At 47.4% G+C, this 19,097-nt stretch overlaps 1 protein-coding gene across 6 annotated transcripts; it reads left to right on the top strand.

Moving 5' to 3' along the window:
- The first annotated feature begins 365 nt into the window (after nucleotides 1–365).
- Mtres1 (mitochondrial transcription rescue factor 1) lies at nucleotides 366–15,889 on the top strand. 6 transcript variants are annotated; one of them, XM_036169348.1, is made up of 5 exons: nucleotides 366–436; nucleotides 3,678–3,751; nucleotides 6,637–7,121; nucleotides 9,604–9,676; nucleotides 15,392–15,889. In XM_036169348.1, the coding sequence occupies exons 3-5, from the start codon at nucleotides 6,649–6,651 to the stop codon at nucleotides 15,581–15,583; spliced, it is 738 nt and encodes a 245-aa protein (XP_036025241.1). In that variant the 5' UTR covers nucleotides 366–436; nucleotides 3,678–3,751; nucleotides 6,637–6,648; the 3' UTR covers nucleotides 15,584–15,889. The 6 variants fall into 6 exon arrangements, with proteins under 6 accessions (XP_036025241.1, XP_036025242.1, XP_036025240.1 ...); XM_036169349.1 differs by having other exon boundaries at nucleotides 3,678–3,734; XM_036169347.1 differs by lacking the exon at nucleotides 3,678–3,751.
- Nucleotides 15,890–19,097: the final 3,208 nt, after the last annotated feature.

Raw genomic sequence — 19,097 nt, forward strand, 5'->3', positions numbered from 1 at the left:
CACCCCCTTCCTACCTTCCTCTCCCGAGTGCTGGGATTACAGGGGTGCACCCTAACGCTGGGTTGAGATTTGATGTTCTCAACTCCCGACAACGTCTATAATTCAAAAAGGCGTCCAAGGCTTTGGCTACTCCAGAGGAAGAACCTCGGCTTTCAAACCAAGTTCTTCTGGAACTAGCTGCCAAGCTCAGCAGGCCTGGGATGGGACTCCCATGCCCCCAATCCTCACCCCACATCCCCGCACTTGTACCTCCACAGGGCGGTCATCCAAGGCGCCGCGTCCAGCAGGGGTCGCTGTGACGGCGCCACCATACTCGCACGCGCCTGGGGGGTCCACTCTTGCGGCGTGGACTTGGGCGGAAGGGGCGGAGCAGGGACCGAGGTGGCTCCCGGCCTGCGGTCGGCGCGGTCCGGGGAGGGACCAGCGGACTGCGCAGGTGAGTGCGCCCCTACTGGCCCGCCCGCCGGCCCGGCCCCTGGCTGGGGTGACTCGCGGGCGACCGGCCTCGGCCCTGCAGCGCTCCTGCCGAATCTGCGAGGACCTCCGGTTCCGCAGAGTCGGGCCTGCCTCGGGACGCCTCTCGAATCCCGGGACCGTGGGAATGGAGCTGGCCCAAGCTGTGCGTCCCCGGGGCCTGGCCGCAGCTGGCTGCAGACACTGCCCCGGGCTGGCGGCGTGGGTGTCCAGTTTCCTTTGACCTTGGAGGACCTGGGGAGGTGCGGGATGAGAGGGCTCCCGGGAAGTCGTCCTTGTCTGGAAGGGAAGGTGTTCGTAGCTGCAGTAGACCTCGCCGACTGGAGGCCAGGCTCCCCGGTCTTACCGAGCAGTGACAAGCTGGCGAACGCCGATCCGTTCTCGTCATCCTGCAGTCAAGGGCAGCGTTGCCTTTGTAGCCTATACACTCCACTTCCGGCAGTCGTAGCTTTCGTTAGCTCCTTCTATAGCTTTCACTTCCAAACTTAGGTATCAAAGGCTTTTGGAAATCTAGTGTCAGTCCAGATACACTGTGTTCTTTTCTGAGCTCATTCTAATGCTGCAGCCCTCTGGTCATACTGTTACCGATTATTATTATTTTTTTTTAAACTGGTCTGGTGTAGCCCAGGCTGGCACCGAACTCACTTTGTAGCGGAGATGTCCTTGAACCTCCGAACCTCTCATCTCTTTCCCAGATGCTTGAAATACATGCTTGTCCCACCGTTCCCGGCTCCCACAAGTTTTTAACTACCAGACACTATGTTGTGCACTTGAGATAAAGTGAAGGAAAATAAAATAGGGATGTAAAACACATGCAGACAAAAAACATCCAGTAAATTATATGGCAGCATGTGATAAGAGCTCGGTAGCTGGGAATAGAATTGGAATGAATATACCTGGCTGAAGAGATGCTTGAGTTTAGACTTGAAGGTGAGTTCCCCTTGCAGACACCTAGGCAAGAGTGTTCTAGGCCTGCATGGAACAAGGACCCCTAGTATGGCTGGAACGTGTCCCCTAAGTTTCATGTGTTGGGAATTTGGTGCACTGCCATTAGGAAGGCTGGGTGATGAGGGTTCTTCCGATGAATGGACAAGTCTGTTCATGGACTAGTGGGTCATTAAGAGAGTACATGGCTTTGGTATGAAAACAAGCTGTATCTGGCATGCTTACCCCTTCTCCCCACTCTGTCTTCTACCTCCTGATGCAGCCAGAAGGCCTTCCACCAGGTGTCCACATCTAAAGTGTGCCGGAGGGAAAGGTGGTTGGGGGGGTGGGGAGTAGATACAGTGGACCTTGAATTTCCCAGACTTTAGAGCCACAAGGTAAATGAACCTCTATTCTTTATAAGTGGCTCTGGCTTTGTAATTCATATGTAGCTGTGGAAAGCACACTGAGAATGAGTCCCGTGTGTGTGAAGAGCATGAAAACGGCAGTGTAAGTGTGGCAGGAACTGAAGCTGAGTAAGACAGGAAGTTATTTTTGTGGGTTGTTTTGATTTCTTTTCAAGACAGGGTCTCACTGTGTAGTTCTGGCTGTCCTGGCCTCGAACTCACAGAGATCTGCCTGCCTCTGCCTCCCGAGTTCTGGGATTAAAGGCAGGGCTACCAGGACTGTCAGAAGACCAGGGATGTTTGTCATTGGGGTGTGATATAAATGTCGCATTTAGGGCTGAGCAGTTAACAGGCACTTAGTCTCAACACTGATTAGTTAGTTTCTACCTTGACTGATGGCCACTGCAAAAAGCTTTCCTGACTCATTTTGTAAATATTTAGAAGGCAGTCTGACACCATATGAGCACAGCAAAGCAACAGCAGTAGGTTTCTCCCAGGATCTTCCCAGCCATGTGCTTTTTGGCCAGGTTTACATAACACCTTTCTTAATTCTTACTTTTGAGATGGGTTCTCATTAAGTTACCCAGGCTGGGGCAGGAGAGATGGCTCAGTGGTTAAGAGCACTGACTGCTCTTCCAGAGGTCCTGAGTTCAATTCCCAGCAACCACATACATGCAGGCTCATAGCCACCTGTAATAAGATCTGGTGTCCTCATAATAAATAAATAAATCTTTTAAAAAAAAAAAAAAAAGTTACCCAGGCTGGCCATGAACCTACTCTGGTCTAGGCAAGTGGTGAACTTCAGGTCCTCCTGTCTTCCCAGGACAAATGGCAGGGGATGGTGCAGAGGAGTTGGGACAGTCAGGGCCACACCAAATGAAAAGAAAGAGTCCTTTCTTCCTTCCTTTCTTTCTTTTCTTTGAGACAGGGTTTCTCTGTAGCTTTGGAGCCTGTCCTGGACTAGCTCTGTAGACCAGGCTGGCCTCGAACTCACAGAGCTCCACCTGCCTCTGCCTCCCAAGTGCTGGGATTACAGGTGTGCGCCACCACCTCCCGGCTAGAATCCTTTTTTAGGAGTGTGTGTGTGTATGTGAAAGTAATGTGGAAGCTATGTCCCGTCATTAGATGTCTTCCTCATTGCCTTGAGACTAGGTCTCTCACTGAACTGGAAGCTGGCCATTATGACTGGACTGACTGGCTGACTAGTGAGCTCTTGAAATGTGCTTGCTTCCCAGAGCTTGGGGGTTGCAGGCACTCACAGCTGTGCCCAGCCTTTTACATGGGTGAGGGGATTCAAACTCAGATTCTTATGTTTGTAGAACAAGCCATTAGCACTGAGTCATCTCTGCAGCCCCTAGAATCCTTTCCTGTTTGTTTGTTTGTTTGAGATAGATTGTCCTATGTACACCTGGTTGGGCTGGAACTTGCTGTGGAGACCAGCCTAGCCCCAGACTCTCAGCCCTCCTGTCTCTTTTTCCTAAGTGCTGGGATTACTGGCATGAGCCATCTGCCCATGGATTTTTTGTTTTTCTCATTGTTGTATCCCTGGCTGACCTTGAACTCCTGATCCTCTGTTTCCAAAGTGCTGAATTATGTATGTACATGTTCCATCTCACCTAGCATCCTTTATCTGTAAACGGAATGTAAGAAGCCAACGTTCGCTGCTTTGATTTAAGAGGAGCTCCAGAACCTGGCCAGTTATCTTTTCAGATACTGCACTTCTAACTCAGGTCTCTCCTGATTAGTTCTGGATTCTCAGGTTCCTCCCTTGGGTCCTGTTCACAGTTAACATCTACAAATGGTCACCATCTCTAGCAAAAACTAGGATAATGCCTTCCCTCAGTTTTATGGTTTTTATACGTTTCTATCTAGATTTCCATCCTTTGGGATGTTTGCCTGCTGGGAAGTGAAGGAGATCTCAGAGAGAGTGTGAGTAGCTAATAAAGGTAACATTTGGCACTTTGAAACATTTGTTATATTTACAAATGAACACAATTCAAGTTGATATCTTCAGCTAGAAGCTTTCCTAGTGTAGGTAAATATGCTGCCTGTGGGGCTGGAGAGATGGCTCAGCAGATAAGAACACTGGCTGCTTCTCCAGAGGATCTGGGTTCAATTCCCAGCACCCATATGGTGGCCACAATCGTTTGTAATTCCAGCAACAACCTCTTTGGCCTCTGTGGGCACTGCATGTACATGGAGCACACATACACATGTAGGCAACACCCATACAAATAAAATCAAAGTAAACAAATCTCTAAAAATGCTGCCAGTGATGGGTACGGAAGGAAACACATCCAGACATCCTGAAAGAATATAGGAGCATGCAGTGAAGCGAGGGCTTTTTAATGCTTATCCCTTTTCTTAGTGTTTGTGCTCATGGGTGCGTGTGGAGGCAGAGGGCAGGAGTCAGTTTTCTCCTTCCACCATGTGGGCTCGAACTCAGGCTGAGTTGGTGGTGGCAAGTGCTCCTGACTCCTGAGCCGTCTCACTTGGCCCTAAGCTAGGATTTATGATGGGGAATGCGGACACCAGGAACCGACCCCAAGGCTGCTGCCTCCTTCTCCCTGGCCCAGGTGCCGTGGGGCTCTTCTGAGTTGGAGTGGCATTCCTCCCACTTCCAGGTCCTTTGAGCTTTCTGCTCCTGTTGGAATGACCGTGGCTGCAGATTCTAGAAGTCCTGAAATAGGCGTTTTCTTTTCCTCTATTCTGCAGTACTAGGATCAAATAGAGCCTTGTGCATGGTAGGCAAACAGCCTATAGCTGGACTACATCCCCAGTGTAGAAATATGCTGTTGTCTTTCTTTATCCCAATTCTCTAAAATTCAAAATCTTTCTGTGGGTAGGCCTCTGTTAAATTGAAATACACTGAAATAGTTTCTTGCCAGACATGATGGCCCATGCCTGTAATCTCAGCACTTTGGGGCTGAGGCAAGAGGATCACTCATCATTTGGAGGCAAATCTGGGCTACATAATGAGTTCCAGATCAGCCAGGCTCATAAAAATAAGTAAAGAGCTGGATAATGGTTCTGTGGTTGAGAACACTTGTTCACTTGTTGATCTTACAGAGTCTGGGTTTGATTCCCACACTCATGGGATTGGCTCACTATCATCTCAGTTCCAGTTTCTGGTAGCTAACACTCTTTTGACCTCCATAGGCACCAGGCATGCAACTGGTGCACAGATACACATGCAGGCAAACAGTCGTCAGTCGCCGTACACTAAACATCTGTGTTTAAATGGGGCTGGAGCATTGGCTCAGTGGTAATGAACACTTTTTTTTTTTTTTTTGATCTTGTAGAGGACCAGGATTGGGTTCCCAACATGCACATGGTGGCTCACAACCATCTATAACTCCAGACCCAACACCCTTTTCTGACCACTTTGGGCACCAGGCACACATGGTATACATACAGATATGCAGGCAAAACACTCATACACATGAAACAAATCTAAAAAAGGACATCTGAAAAACAAAAAACCTGACGAGTTCTGGCCAGAAGTTCCTTCAACAGTGCATCAAAAACCAAAAGCCCCACCAGCTCTGAAACTTGGCCTGCTTCTTGTCATTTAGGGATGGTAGAATAAGAGTTGAGCCTGTGCTGTTTGCTTTTTCTTCCTGCCCAGTCTTAACTGGAGGTTGGAAGTAGTAGCTGCCTATGTGTTTTCTGTGAGCTCACAGACAGTTGTTGTTATCTGCTTTGTAATTAATGGAAATTAGGAAGGAAATCATGAGGCTTATTATCAAAGAAATCAGTCCTTAAGTATAACCTTGAATTAAGGAAGTCAGTCTCGGACTCGAAATGTGAGACTTCCTAAGAGTTTGTCAAGTTTATATATGTATGCATTTAAGCATGTGAAACCCTTTTTCTTACTAACAAAGCATGGTCTTTAAAATCATTTTGGCCTGTTGTAGTCACACATGCCTTTGATCCCAGCACTCAAGAAGTTCAAGGCTAGCTTGGTCTACATAGTGAGTTCCGGGACAGCCAGGGCTATGTAGAGATCCCTGTCTCCAAAAAGAAAGAGAGAGAGAGAGGAAAAAGAAGCCATTTTGCCGTTTTGATGAGCTGTGCTGAGAGGTCCACCACCACTGTCTGGTTTCTGTTGTGTTTATGGTAACTAGGATTTGACTGCTCTCTGGCATGTCCGGAAATGACTACCTAGTTCGTGGGCTCCAGTCCCTCCTCTGTCTCCTAGAGCTCTGGTGAACAGTAGGACGGAGCTGTGGAAGGGGAAATGCAGATCAGTCTGTTTTTCTCATTCCTAGCTCTGATTTGCTAGGGTCCAGGTTGAAATAAGGTTGAGAGATCACTCGGGATTCTATGAACTCGTTTGTTTGTTTGTTTTATAGACAGGGGTTCCCTGGGAACCCCTGGCTGTCCTGACATTTGCTCTGTAGCCCAGGCTGGCCTGCTGGTTTGAAGGTGTGCACTGCCTCAGCTGGTCTTTTTCTTTGTTCAGTCTTTATTTTAACAAATCGTTAACAACTACTGTTACTATTTTTTCAGTTGTAATCAGTACCCGAGCTACTTAGGAAGAGGAAGAGTAATGGAGCCAGTGTTTTCAGTTTTGTGTCTCACTGGATCCTGAGATAGTCCTACGAGCAGGCATATTGATTGCAGCTAGAGAGCTCGCCGTAGTGTGCTTGGCCCTCAGCCTGAGTGGACTGACAGCCTTGCACAGGGCAGTGAAATGTAGCACTAGATGACCAGTGCATGTGCGCTCGTGTGTGTGTGTGTGTGTGTGTGTGTGTGTGTGTGCGCGCGCGCGCGCGCGCGCGCGCGCGCACTGCATTGTGAAGTAATGCTCAGCTGTTTTCCATTGCAGGGTGTGTGCAGCATGGCTGTAACTGGTGTCAGACTGCTCACTGGTGCTCTAAGAAAACCGGATGCCTGGACCAGATTCTGGGGTGTGCTTCAAGGGACATCTTCACATAAACTCTGTGCTTCCTGGAATCGATACTTGTATTTTTCTAGTACCAAGCTAAACACATCAAATTATAAAACACTTTTCCGTACCATTTTCCCTCTGTGGTTCCCAGGGCTTTCAGTATCTCCAAAATGTATTTGTCCATTTTCTGTACGACTCAAAAGCAACATAAGCTCCAAAAAGTCCACTAAAAAGACTCTGCAAAAAGATGCAGATGAAGAGGACTCTGACGAGGAGATCCATCATCACCCTGAGAGGAGTGAGCAGGAAGAAGAACTTGAGGATGACCCCAGTGTGGTCAAGGACTACAAAGACCTGGAGAAAGTGGTACAGTCTTTCCGGTATGATGTTGTCCTGAAGACCGGCCTTGATATTGGGAGAAAGTGAGTATGATGGACCACCTGTCTGATTAGTGTAATATCGAATTAAAAGTCACTCGGCCTCTGTTATGGGGAATAATAACTGTAGATGTGAAAGGTAATCTGTTCCATTTACATCACTTTACAGGTGAGAGAACTGACCTCCGAGGATGTCACTTGACTACCCTTAAGTCCTATGTGCTGTGTTTCCTTAATGCTAACACACAGTTGGTGTGCTCGAGTCCTTGACTTAATGACATAGTTCTTTTTTCTCCTCCACAGTACTGGGGATCAAACCCAGAGCCTTGTACATGGCAGGCAAGTGCCCTACTACTATACTAACCCATGCCTTTGCCCCTAAAATAGAAGGGAATCATTTTATTAGTGCTACAAAACCCCATTGATTTCCCATAGACTACAGTATGAGAAAGAACCTCCCAGAATGGATGGAACCAGTGATGGTTAAGAACACAGGTTTTGCCAGGCAGTGGTGGCCCAGCACTCGGGAGATAGAGCCAGATCTCTGTGAGTTTGAGGCCAGCCTGGGCTACAGAGTAAGTTCCAGGAAAGGCTCCAAAGCTATACAGAGAAACCCTGTCTCAAAAAAATACAAAAACAAACAAAAAAACCCACAGGTTTTAGCCTGGGGGTGGTGGCACATGCCTTTAATCCTAGCACTCGGGAGGCAGAGACAGGTGAATCTCTGTGAGTCTGAGGTCAGCCTGGGCTACCAAGTGAGTTCCAGGATTGACTCCAAAGCTACAGAGAAACCCTGTCTCAAAAAAACCAAAAAAGAAAAGTTTGGGGGCTAGCGTATTAGCTCAGTGGGTGATTTCAATTCCCGGGACCCACAGACTATAAGGAAAGAACTGACTCCCATAGGTTGTTCAAAGACCTCTACACATGTGCCCATAGTCATTCAGTCATACACACACACACATACACACACACACCAATTTTTTTAAAAAAAAGCAGTTTCTGGCCAGTGAGGCGGCCCAGTGGGTAGAGGTGCTTACATATAGACTGCCCACCTTACCCTAGTCCCCGGTCCCAGGAGGGACAGGAGAGAACTGGTTCCTGAGTGTCCTCTGACCTTCACAGACTCATTGTAGCATGCATTCACACACACACACACACACACACACACACACACACACACACACACACACACGGATGCAGCTTCTTGAGCTAGAGTGCTGGGTCATGCCTGCTATCCAAGCACCCAAAGCTACGTCAGGACACTAGGTTAGAAGCCAGCCTAATCTACATGCTCAAAAACAAAAAGGGCAGCCTGGTCTACAGAACGAGTTTCAGGACAGCCAGAGCTACTCAGAAACCCTGACTTGAAAAAACAACAAAACCCAAAAAGTGGGTTCTTGGGCCAAACTACTAGTCTGTGACCTTATGCACGTGACTGAAATGTGCTGTGCCTGTCCCCCGCTGTAAGACGGGACTGATAGAAACCACTCTAGAGGTGGGTTTGGGTTTTTCTTTTTTCTTTTTTTTTTTTGGTTTGTTTGTTTGTTTGTTTTTTGTTTTTCTTTTTTTTTTTTTTTTTTTTTGGTTCCTTTTTAAAGACTTTCTGACACGTCTGTATGACAGGCAGGGTGTGCACGCCATGTCACATGTGGTCAGAAGACTCCTTGTGGAGCTGCTTCTGTCCTTACAGCTTTGCGAGTCCAGCTCGTGAGTTTTGTCTCGCAGGCCCTTTCACCTTTTAAAGAGGATTATTACTCTATAGCTCGTGCTGGCCTACAGTTTACAATTCCTAACGGCCGGCCTCAAACTCACTGAAATCCTCCTGTTTCAGCCTTCCAGGTGCTGGGACTGCAGGTATGAGCCCCAGGGATTAAGATCAAAGGTACTCGAGTATTTGAGCTGTTTTAAATGCTGACACAGGTGGTCTAGAGGGCAAGCTCCAGGACGGCCAGCTACCTGTCTTAGCAAAAAAAAAAAAAAAATTCAATTGTGATTTGTACCTCTGGAATAATTGTGTGTTTTACTTTGCCTGAGTCCATGGGACACAGAAGAGAGCAGTGCCTGTCGCTTTGTGCCTGTCTTTTCTGGTCTGGGTCACCAGTGGTTCAGACTGAGGGGATGGCTGTCAGATCAGAATGCTCACGAGTGAGGCTCCTTAATGGCATCTCCGGATGTGTGGTGCCTGGGTTTTCTCTCCCAGGGCAGAGCAGGAAGCTGAGGGCAGGAAGGACCTTCTCATTCTGACCATTAGAACTCACTAAGCTACTGCCATGCAGTCCTTCTAAAACCACCCTAAGCACCATGCAGCAGTCACTGCCCGAGTAGCCACGCCTTTTCAGAATCAGAAAGGCCTTGGCTGTCTCCCTGTTGTGATGCATGTAGATGATGCCCACTTCCACTTTGCATCTCAAAGTTTTCACTCAAAATGCAGAGGTGTTTTGTGGGGACTCACTGTCTGAGTAGGTAGGCACAGCTGGGTGATGTATTGAATGTATTTACATTTCAAGTCTTTTTTTCTTTTTAATAGCAAAGTAGAAGATGCATTCTACAAAGGTGAACTCAGACTGAATGGAGAAAAATTATGGAAGAAGAGCAGAACGGTGAGCCACTCAACTGTAGTGACAGCCACACGGTGCTGTCTGTCCCCTGCTAGTCAGTGCTGTCCCATCCCCAACTCCTCCTTGGGCCCTGGTGCCTTCTCCGAGGTCTTTGGTCCTGGTCATGGCTGGTGGGAATCATCTACAGACCACTCTCTGCCCTCAGTCTTCATGACCTTGTTAAGTCAGAAGAATTTGGAATAAGCTACCCTCAGGACTGGCAGCCATCTTTCCTCAGACTTCTGAGATACTCATGTTAGCCCCACACAGTCATGGCAGGTAGATTAGAAAGGGGTCTGGCTGAAGAGATGTTGCCTGAGTGGGTGTGTGGTTCTGTTCCCTTCAGCAGTTCTCGCTGGAACTCTGCTCTCTGAAGGACAGCTGGCAAAAGGCTGTTCTGTATTTTCTGACACGTCCATATTGATACTGTTAATGGAAAGAAGTTAAGCCAGGGTGATGATGTGCCCCTGTCAGCCAGGGTTACACAGTGAGACCTTCTCAAACAAACAAAACTGTTCATAAGAGAATGTACTTCCAATATCTGCTTTCTAACAACAGATCTCTCTGTCTCTCTCTCTCTCTCAGACACATACATAAAAGTAAATTCTTTTTTTTTTTTTTTTTTCTGGAGCTGAGGACAGAACCCAGGGCCTTGTGCTTGCTAGGCAAGCGCTCTACCACTGAGCTAAATCCCCAACCCCTACATAAAAGTAAATTCTATTAAAAACTATTCTTTGCATGCATACATGTATACCAACCAGCATGTGGGAACTGGAGAAAAAGGAGGATCAGGAGTTCCAGGCCAGATTGGGCTACATGAGATCCTGTCTCCAAAATATATTCATATATGAATACACACACACATACACACATACCCCGTGTGTTTGGGGGGGGGCGGGGTGCAATGGACACGGTGACACACACCATGGAAGCCAGAGTCAGGAAGACTGCCACAGATTCAGCAGTCATGTCTACTTGCCTAGTTCCAGGCTGGCCAAGACTATATCCTGACAAAACAAACATTGTATGCAGATGTTAATAGATGTTACATATATTCTTAATTAACTATTACTAGTTCTTAAATGTCTTTTATTCTATGTGTATTTTGCATGTGTGCATATGCATGCAGTTCCTGTGGGGGTCAGAAGATCGCGGAACTGGAGTTACAGATGCCTGTGAGCCACCTTGAGAGCCCTGGGAATCAAACCAGGGTCCCTCGGGATAGTAACAAACGCTCTTAATTGCTGAGCCTTCTCCAGCCCTGTATTCATTTTCTTCATGCCTCTTATATTATAAAATTCAGCGGGGCGGTGGTGCCACACGCCTGTAATCCCAGCACTCGGGAGGCAGAGGTAGGCAGATCTCCGTGAGTTCAAGGCCAGCCTGGTCTACAAAGGAAGTTCCAGGACAGGCACCAAAGCTACAGAGAAACCCTATCTGGAAAAACCAAAAAAATAAAATAAAATAAAATGTTTTTAGATTTGATGGATGTTTTGTCTTTTGCCTGCATATACTTACATGCACAGTGTGTGTGCCTGGTGCCCACAGAGGCTAGACAAGGGTATTGGGTCTCTCAGAACGGAGTTAAGGATGGTTGTGTGCCACTGTGTGAGTACTGGGAACCCAGCCCATAGTTCTGCAGGAGCAACAAGTGCTCCTAGCCAACTCTCCAGCTCTCCTGGTCCATTTTCTTCATGCCTTTTATTTTCTGGCTTTTTGTTTTGTTTTATTTTGTTTTCCCAGACAGGGTTTCTCTGTAGCTTTTGGAGTCTGTCCTGGACTAGCTCTGTAGACCAGGCTGGCCTTGAACTCACAGAGATCCACCTGCCTCTGCCTCCCAAGTGCTGGGATTACAGGCGTGCGCCACCACCGCCCGCCTATTTTCTGGCTTTTTAAAAATGTATTTAATTTGGCAGGGTGGGGACTGTGGGGACACATGTGTCACCGTATGGATGTGGAGGTTGGAGGAGTGGCTTCTTTCTTCCTCCATGCTGATTTCAGGGATCAGACTCGGGTTGTCGGGCCTTGTTGCAAATGCTGAGCCATCCTTCCCTCCCTCTGTCGTATAAGTAAGGAGGGTTTGCTTGTTTGAGACATGCTCTCAGTGGCCTGGAACTCATGTAGATCAGGCTGGCCTGAACTCACAGAGCCCTGCCTCCTGAGTGCTGAGATTGAAGATGGTTGCCCATGGTGTTTGTTTTTTTTTTTTTTTTTGGTTTGGTTTTGTTTTTTTTGGGGGGGGGGCGGGGTTCGAGACATGGTTTCTCTGTGTAGTTTTGGTGCCTGTCCTGGAGCTCAATCTTTAGACCAGGCTGGCCTCGAACTCACAGAGATCCACCTGGCTCTGCCTCCTGAGTGCTGGGATTAAAAGCATGTGCCACTGCTGCCCGGCAACCATGCTTTTGTTGTTGGTGTTTTGTTTGAAATATTTTATGTGCACTGGTGTTTTGCCTTGGGTGTCAGGTCCCCTGGAACTGGAGTTACAGACAGTCGTGAGTTGCGATGTGGGTGCTGGGAATGGAATCCGGGTCCTCCAGAAGAGCACTCATTGTTCTTAACTGATAAGTCTTCCTCTAGCTCCTTAACCATATTTTTTGACCATGAGATTGTATCACTTAACAAAACTAAATAAAGAAGACATAAAAAACCTTTAATTAAAAGCTTGAACACAGCAGCAGGGCTCTAGCCTAGCCCTGGGTTCAGCTCCTCAGCGTCACATAAACTTGAACCCCAGCAGGGGGAGTGTCAGAAGTTCAAGGTCAGCTCTCTCTACAGAGTGGGTTTGAGGCCAGCCTGGAATATTTGATACCTGTCTCTTGTTTGGGGAGGGGGAGGGGGCAGGCTTAAAACCTAAAGCCATGCCTAGAAACCTAACCTGTTAGCAATTAGCAGTGAGGGGGCAATGAAGAGGCAGAGACAGTTTTGAAGGTGGTTTTTATTTTTCTTTCTTTCATGATCCAAAAGCCTGCTGCTGGGCAGGATCTGGCTACCTCATGTTTCCTGGGATATGGAACACTGAGTGTGTCATGTGTGCACGGGTGAACACTGAGGCTCCTTCAGCCCTTCCCTGGGCATGCAGTCCATCACTGCTGCCTCCGTGCACAGAAAGGGGTAACGTCCTCCATCCATCCTTGTCTGATCCCCTTGGGCTTGACCTGTCTGCCATTGTTCAATGACCTCACAAAAGCCCTGCTCTCCATGGGCCCTTCTCTCCCCCTGCTGCTTTCCTGACCGTGCCTAGCGGCCTTCTCTACTGTATTACCTTCTGAACACCCTCTCTGCTGGAGCACCATGTGCAAAGTCCGGAAGCTGTTCTTCCCTGCTTTGCGGTATTGTTAACCACAGCCTAATTGCTGTACTTCATTCTGCCTTGGGTGTTCTGTCAGCTTGGCTGCTTTCCAGATTTCTCCTGAGGGTCAGCAAAGGCAGAGGCCAGTATTAACACTCGGCTGCCTTGTTACTAGGAGGCCTGGTAGCCATAGAAACTGCAGCTGAGGGGAGATTTGAAATGTAGATATTTGAAGCAGCAACTAATCCCAGCCAGTTTTGCTTTGTGTCTGAGAGGACCAGGCCTTGGATGGGACTAAATAAAACATGCCTGCTTCCCCAGGCAGCTCCATGGAGCCAGTACCCGGCTATAGGCCCTGAGGGTCCAGCTTGTCTGTCGCCACAGCTCAATTCCCCCACTCTCTCCTACCTGCTGCTGAACAGAGCTTTTCTGTGTTCTGCAGACTAGGTGGGTCCAGAGTGCGCCATGCTGTGCAACCCTGTTCTGACGGGGCTTGAGATTCCAAGCATGGAGACGATACTGTCCTAAACTCACCTCCCAGGCTGGGGCGGGCTGAGAGGAAACATCTGAGCCCTGGAAGGCAGAAATGCCATCTTTCCTTTTCCTTTTTAAAAATGCTTTTATTAGTCATATTAATTATTCATAACAACATCTCACTATGGCATTTTCACACATGCATATGATGAATTTTGATTGTATTCACCTCCCAATTACCCCTTCCTTTTCCCAACTAGTCACTTGTATTTCCATGAAGCTTTTCCTCTTCTTCCTCCTCCTCCTCTCTTCCTTTCCTCTTCCTCCTCCTCCTCTCTTCCTTTCCTCTTCCTCCTCCTCTTCCTTCTCTCTTCCTCTTCCTCCTCCTTCTGTCTCCCTTTCCTCTTCCTCTTCCTCTCCTCATCTTCCTCTTCCTCCAACCTCCACACAGGCCCTGGCATACACATGTGCCACCCCCCAAAAATAAATAAACTGTTTCAAAAAAATTAAGTTGGGGGCTCAAGAGATGGCTTAGCAACTAAGAGCATTTGCTGCTCTTCCAAAGGACCTGGGTTCAATTCTTGACACCCACATGGTGCTCACAGCCACCTGACTCCAGTTTCAAGGGGATCCATTCCATCTCTGACTTCCAAGTACACCAGGCATGTGCATGGCACACAGATATATGCGGGCAAAATAACCATACATAAAATAAATCTAGAAAAATCTTACATTTTAAGTGAATTTGAATGAAATGGGCCAGTTTGTAAGCTGTGCATTTCTTTCGTTATGGGAGGGAAGGCTTGGTTTCTTGTTTTGTTATACCTACTTATAAGATTTTTTTAAAATCAATTTCTATTTTATGTGAGTGGGTGTTTTACCCACATGTATGTCTGTACACTCTGTGTTAGCCTGGTGCCCATGGAAGCCAGACAAGGGTGTCAGATCCCCTGGAAGTGCAGTTGGAGGCGGCAGGAGCAGTGATGAGTGTGAATGGCCGAGCCAGCTCTGCAGCCCTTCAGGGGAGCCGGGGAGTGGAGACAGCAGAGGGTGGCTGGGGTGTGGCCAGCCCTTCTGGAGCTCCTGGCCAGACTCTAATGCTCTGAGCTGCTTGGACCAGGGGTCTGCCAGGTGCTTCTCATGTGCCCAACCCAGGCTGAGTCCTTGCTGCTGCTGGGCCCTGGAGATAACTGGCTGCTCCAGAGTGTGGGTTGACAAGCTCTAGCCACGAGTCCTCTGGGGAGATTATTGGGAGCTCAGCCCCTCTCTCCACCCCTTGTCCTCTCCAGAGTGCTGGCCTCCTTCGTGGGCCTGAGACATGCTGGAGGGGCAGCCAACCACTGTTCCACGGTGACCGATGTTTCACAAATTACTGTCCCATCCCCATTTTAGGTGGGTCACCTGGGTTAAAATCAGTGCCAGTGGGCTGGAGAGATGGCTCAGAGGTTAGGAGCACTGGCTGCTGCTCTTCCTGGGGTCCTGAGTTCAATTCCCAGCAACTACATGGTGGCTCACAACCATCTGTAATGAGATCTGGCGCCCTCTCTGGCCTGCAGACAGAACATTGAACACATAATAAATAAGTCTAAAAAAAAAAAAAAATCAGTGCCAGTTTTCTTCCCAGCGCATCTAGAACTTTGCACATTCTTGCTAACACTGTGCCCCACCTGTCTGTGTTTTACCTGTGTTCGAGGACAGGTCCGTTCCATACGCCTTCAGTTCTCTGACCTTCCCACCCTCGGCCATCCATCTGCCAGTCATCTCTGTCAGAGGAAGGTACTGCTCCGAAGTGCCCACCCACAATGCAGTTCGGACCTAGGGTGACAGTGTCAGGAGTCAGGGCTCTTCTCACTTGTCCCGTGTGACAAGACAACCACCACACTAAACGAAGCAGGCTGTGGACTGGCCTGGCTTTCCCAGACTGCTGCAGTAAAGGCTCTTTTCTTCTGCCTCAGGTGAAGGTGGGAGATACCTTGGATCTCCTCGTTGGAGAGAACAAAGAGACAGGGACCGAGGTGGTGATGCGGGTTCTCCTGAAAAGCATCTTCGAGGAGAAGACGGAAAGCGACAAGCACCGTGTGCTGCTTCGACGGTGGAAGAACTTAAAGCTGCCCAAGAAGACGGCGGCGGCGGCGGCGGCCAAATAACCACAGCTTCTCCACGGCTGCGCCCCATTGTCGGGGGCTGGCCTAGAGAGGACGTTTGTACTAAATAAAGTTCTCCTGTCACTGTGGAAGCCTTGGAGCATTTTGTGGAAGCTGGGATCTGGGTTTCCTCCTGCACTGCGCTCCTTTAGACCTGGGTTCTGAGAGCTCCCCTGTCCTGCACAGAGACCAGTGCTGGAGGAGCCCAGGCCAGCGAGGGCGTTAGCGCCTGCATCCATTTTCCACATTAACTACCTCAGGAGTCATTGTAAAATAAATTGGCCTTGCTTCTTTGCGGGTTTGGTTTTATTTTGGGTATTTTATTTTGTTAGACAGGGTCTCACTATATAACCCTGACTAGCCTCAAAATCACCAAGCTCCACCTGTCTCTGCCTCCTGAGTACTAGGAACACCACACTTGGCTTGTATTTCACAGACATACATGCAGATACAACACCCATACATGTAAAATACCATTTTTTTAGTTAAAGAAATTTCTTAATGTTCTAAGTTTGTATGTATGTATATATGCAGTATATATGCACACACACACATATATATACACACACATATGTACACACACACAGTTCCTATGACCTGCAAAGCCTAAAATGTTTACTATCTGACCCTTTTACAGGAAAGATCTTAACTCCTGGCTGAAGAAAAGAAATCAGTTTAGTTTCAGGCAGAAATGGGAAGCACACAGGCTTCATCAAAACAGTCAACTAGTTGTTCTGACCCTCACAAGAACATTGCACACAGGACCAAACTGACATGAAGAGCAGAACTGAGCGCGTGCACACTGCATGGCAGCTGTGGTGTGCACAGTCTGGTTGGTCTGTGACTCCTAGCAGCCAAGTCTTAGCACTAGAAGGAGCAATTCCAAGATACACTGCCCATCCTCCGGGAGACCACTCCTGATTGTCCCCCACAACGTCCTGAGAGTGGAGGGAGCTTCCGGAGAGCCCAAAGCAAAGTGGGGCCCATGACTCTGAAGTTTTTTACCCTGTTTTGGAGAACCCAGGAAAATGTATCTTAATTTGAACATTTAACCCCTGAAGGGCCAGTGAGATGCCTAGAGGGTGCTTGCCACCCAGTGACGGAAGCCTGGTGGCCTGAATTCATTCCCTTAGACCCACATGGTGGAAAGGAGAGAACCAACTCCCAAAATTTGTCCTCTGGCCATCACACACATGCTCAGGCACACACACACACACACACACTAATTTTAAAAAAAAAAAAAAAAAAAAAAAGGCTTTAGAACTGGGTGTAGTGTTGCATGCATTTAATCCCAGCCCTTGGGAGGCACAGGCAGGTGGATCTCTGTAAATTCAAGGTCAGCCTGTTCTAAGCCAGCCAGGACCACCTAAAAAAGATCTTGTCTTAAATTTTTTTTTAAATGTTAAATCAAAATGTTTCAAAAACTTAAAACTCTTAGGAAGAAATGATACTGTGTAAAAGTACAACATGGAATTTCGGTTTTCATCCTTGGTTATTTTGGCTTTTGCGAGTCATCAGTAAAAATATCGTATGTTTAACTTCCATGTGAAGTAGTGACAAAGTTATAATTAATTATATAGCCATACTTCATCCCATCTCCTTTCCCTCTCTCCCCTCCCTCTTCCTCAGCATCTCTTTGCAAAGTGCATAGAAAACTCGAGAAGCCTTGGATGTGGGGGCACATAATGCAGCAGCAGGTTTCCTAAAACAGCCCACACTGTTGGCAGGTGAGCAATCATGAACACTTCCCCTTAGCTTTCTGCATCTCACAGTCCTTACTGGACAAATAAGGAGCAGGACAGAAAGCCAGAGCAGAAAAGGCCTTTAGTTTTGTTTGTTTGTTTGTTTAAGGCTTCAGTATGTAGCTGGGCAGGCCTTCAATGCAAGATCTTTCGGCCTTGGCAGACTAGCTGCTGGGATTCCAGGTGTGTACCACACCACAGCTGGCACAAAGAGAGCCATTTGAAAGGCCATTGATGATCTGTACCTGGCTTAACTGCTTAGCAGGTTGGACTTATTCCCAACTACAGGTTTTTTTGTTTGTTTTTATTTTGTTTTTTCAAGACAGGGTTTCTCTGTGTAGCTTTGGTGCCTGTCGTGGATCTTGCTCTGTAGACCTTGAACACACAGAGATCCGCCTGGCTCTGCCTTCCAAGTACTGGGATTAAAGGTGTGCACCACCACCTCCTGGCTTCCAACTACAGTTTTTAAAAATCAAACTATGTACCAGGCGTAGTGACACACACCTTTAATCCTAGCACTCAGGAGACAGGCAGATGGATTTTTGTGAAGTCAGCCTGGTCTAAATAATGAAACCCTGTCTCGGGAGAAGAAAAAAAAAAAAAAAAAAAGCAAAGCAAAACAAAATAATCAAGGACCAGAGAGGCAGCTCAGTGGTTAAGAGCTTGCACTACTCTTACCAAGGAGTTTAGTTCCCAGCACCCCTATCAGGTGGTCAAAATCACCTGTAACTCCAGCTCCAGAGGGTTCAATATCTCTGTGGCACCCAAACTCCACATATACAAAGACATGTAACTAAAAAGAAAATAATTCTTAAGATCTTTTAAAAATCAAACTAAGATATCTGATCACAATTTATATTAGTTTGGTCATAGCATGTAGCATGTGGCCAAAGACTGATCTCAAGAGTTGCCTCCAGTGTGAGGGGTGAGGAACATATTTATGAAAACTAGCAGACAATCTTAAGAGCAATTCATGATGATTTGTGGCCCTCTTACAACTCACTCATTATTGAAGCTGAACGGCAGCTGCCTTTTAATGTGGTCCTGGCAGGGCATCCCCAGTAAAAATGTGACCAGCATAATGACTTGATCAAAGACAACCCTGGACTCACGCCAGCGCAGTGGTTCTCAACTTGGGACAACTTGCCCACTTTCCCTGGGGGCATTTGGCAATAATTATATTTTTAGTTGTCATGATGGACAGAATAACAGGGACACCAAGAAAGGAGAGCCTGAAGATGATGCTGAACATCCCATAATGTCCAACAGAGCAGCATGTCAGCAGTGCTGAGGTTGGAAAATCCTGTTCTAATAGGATGACAGAGGGGGGAATTATTTTAACTATATTGTTTGGCTGGATATGTTGGTGCACGCCAGCTCTTGATTAGTAGAAGCAGGATGATCAAATGTCTTGAGCTATCACAGGTGACATGGAAAAAACCCAAAACAAAAAAACAAAAGCCAAAAAACCCTAAATAGTTAAAGAAAATACATCCTGCTTTCTCAGGACAGTGCTTGTGGTATAGAGTTGTTCAAGGAATGAGTGCTCTTTTTGATTTTGTTTTTGTTTTTGTTTTTGTTTTTTTGAGCTGAGGATCAAACCCAGGGCCTTGCGCTTGCTAGGCAAGCGCTCTACCACTGAGCTAAATCCCCAACCTGGAATGAGTGCTTTAAGGTTATGACTGTTTGGTTCATCTGGCCCTTTTACCAAAATGACAATTCTCCTTAGCGAAGTTTCTAGGAAATGGGTTGTCAACTGAAGTCTCTGCCATCTT

The sequence above is a fragment of the Onychomys torridus genome, chromosome 19 (assembly GCF_903995425.1).
Source record: "Onychomys torridus chromosome 19, mOncTor1.1, whole genome shotgun sequence".
NCBI lineage: Eukaryota > Metazoa > Chordata > Mammalia > Rodentia > Cricetidae > Onychomys > Onychomys torridus.

What these genes read in the sequence shown, in the direction of transcription:
- Mtres1 (XM_036169348.1), top strand. Translation starts at nt 6,649, where the DNA reads ATGGCTGTAACTGGTGTCAGACTGCTCACTGGTGCTCTAAGAAAACCG. An exon ending in GGCCTTGATATTGGGAGAAA is followed by an intron (nt 7,122 to 9,603) that starts GTGAGTATGATG and finishes TCTTTTTAATAG; the next exon opens with CAAAGTAGAAGATGCATTCT. An exon ending in TATGGAAGAAGAGCAGAACG is followed by an intron (nt 9,677 to 15,391) that starts GTGAGCCACTCA and finishes CTTCTGCCTCAG; the next exon opens with GTGAAGGTGGGAGATACCTT.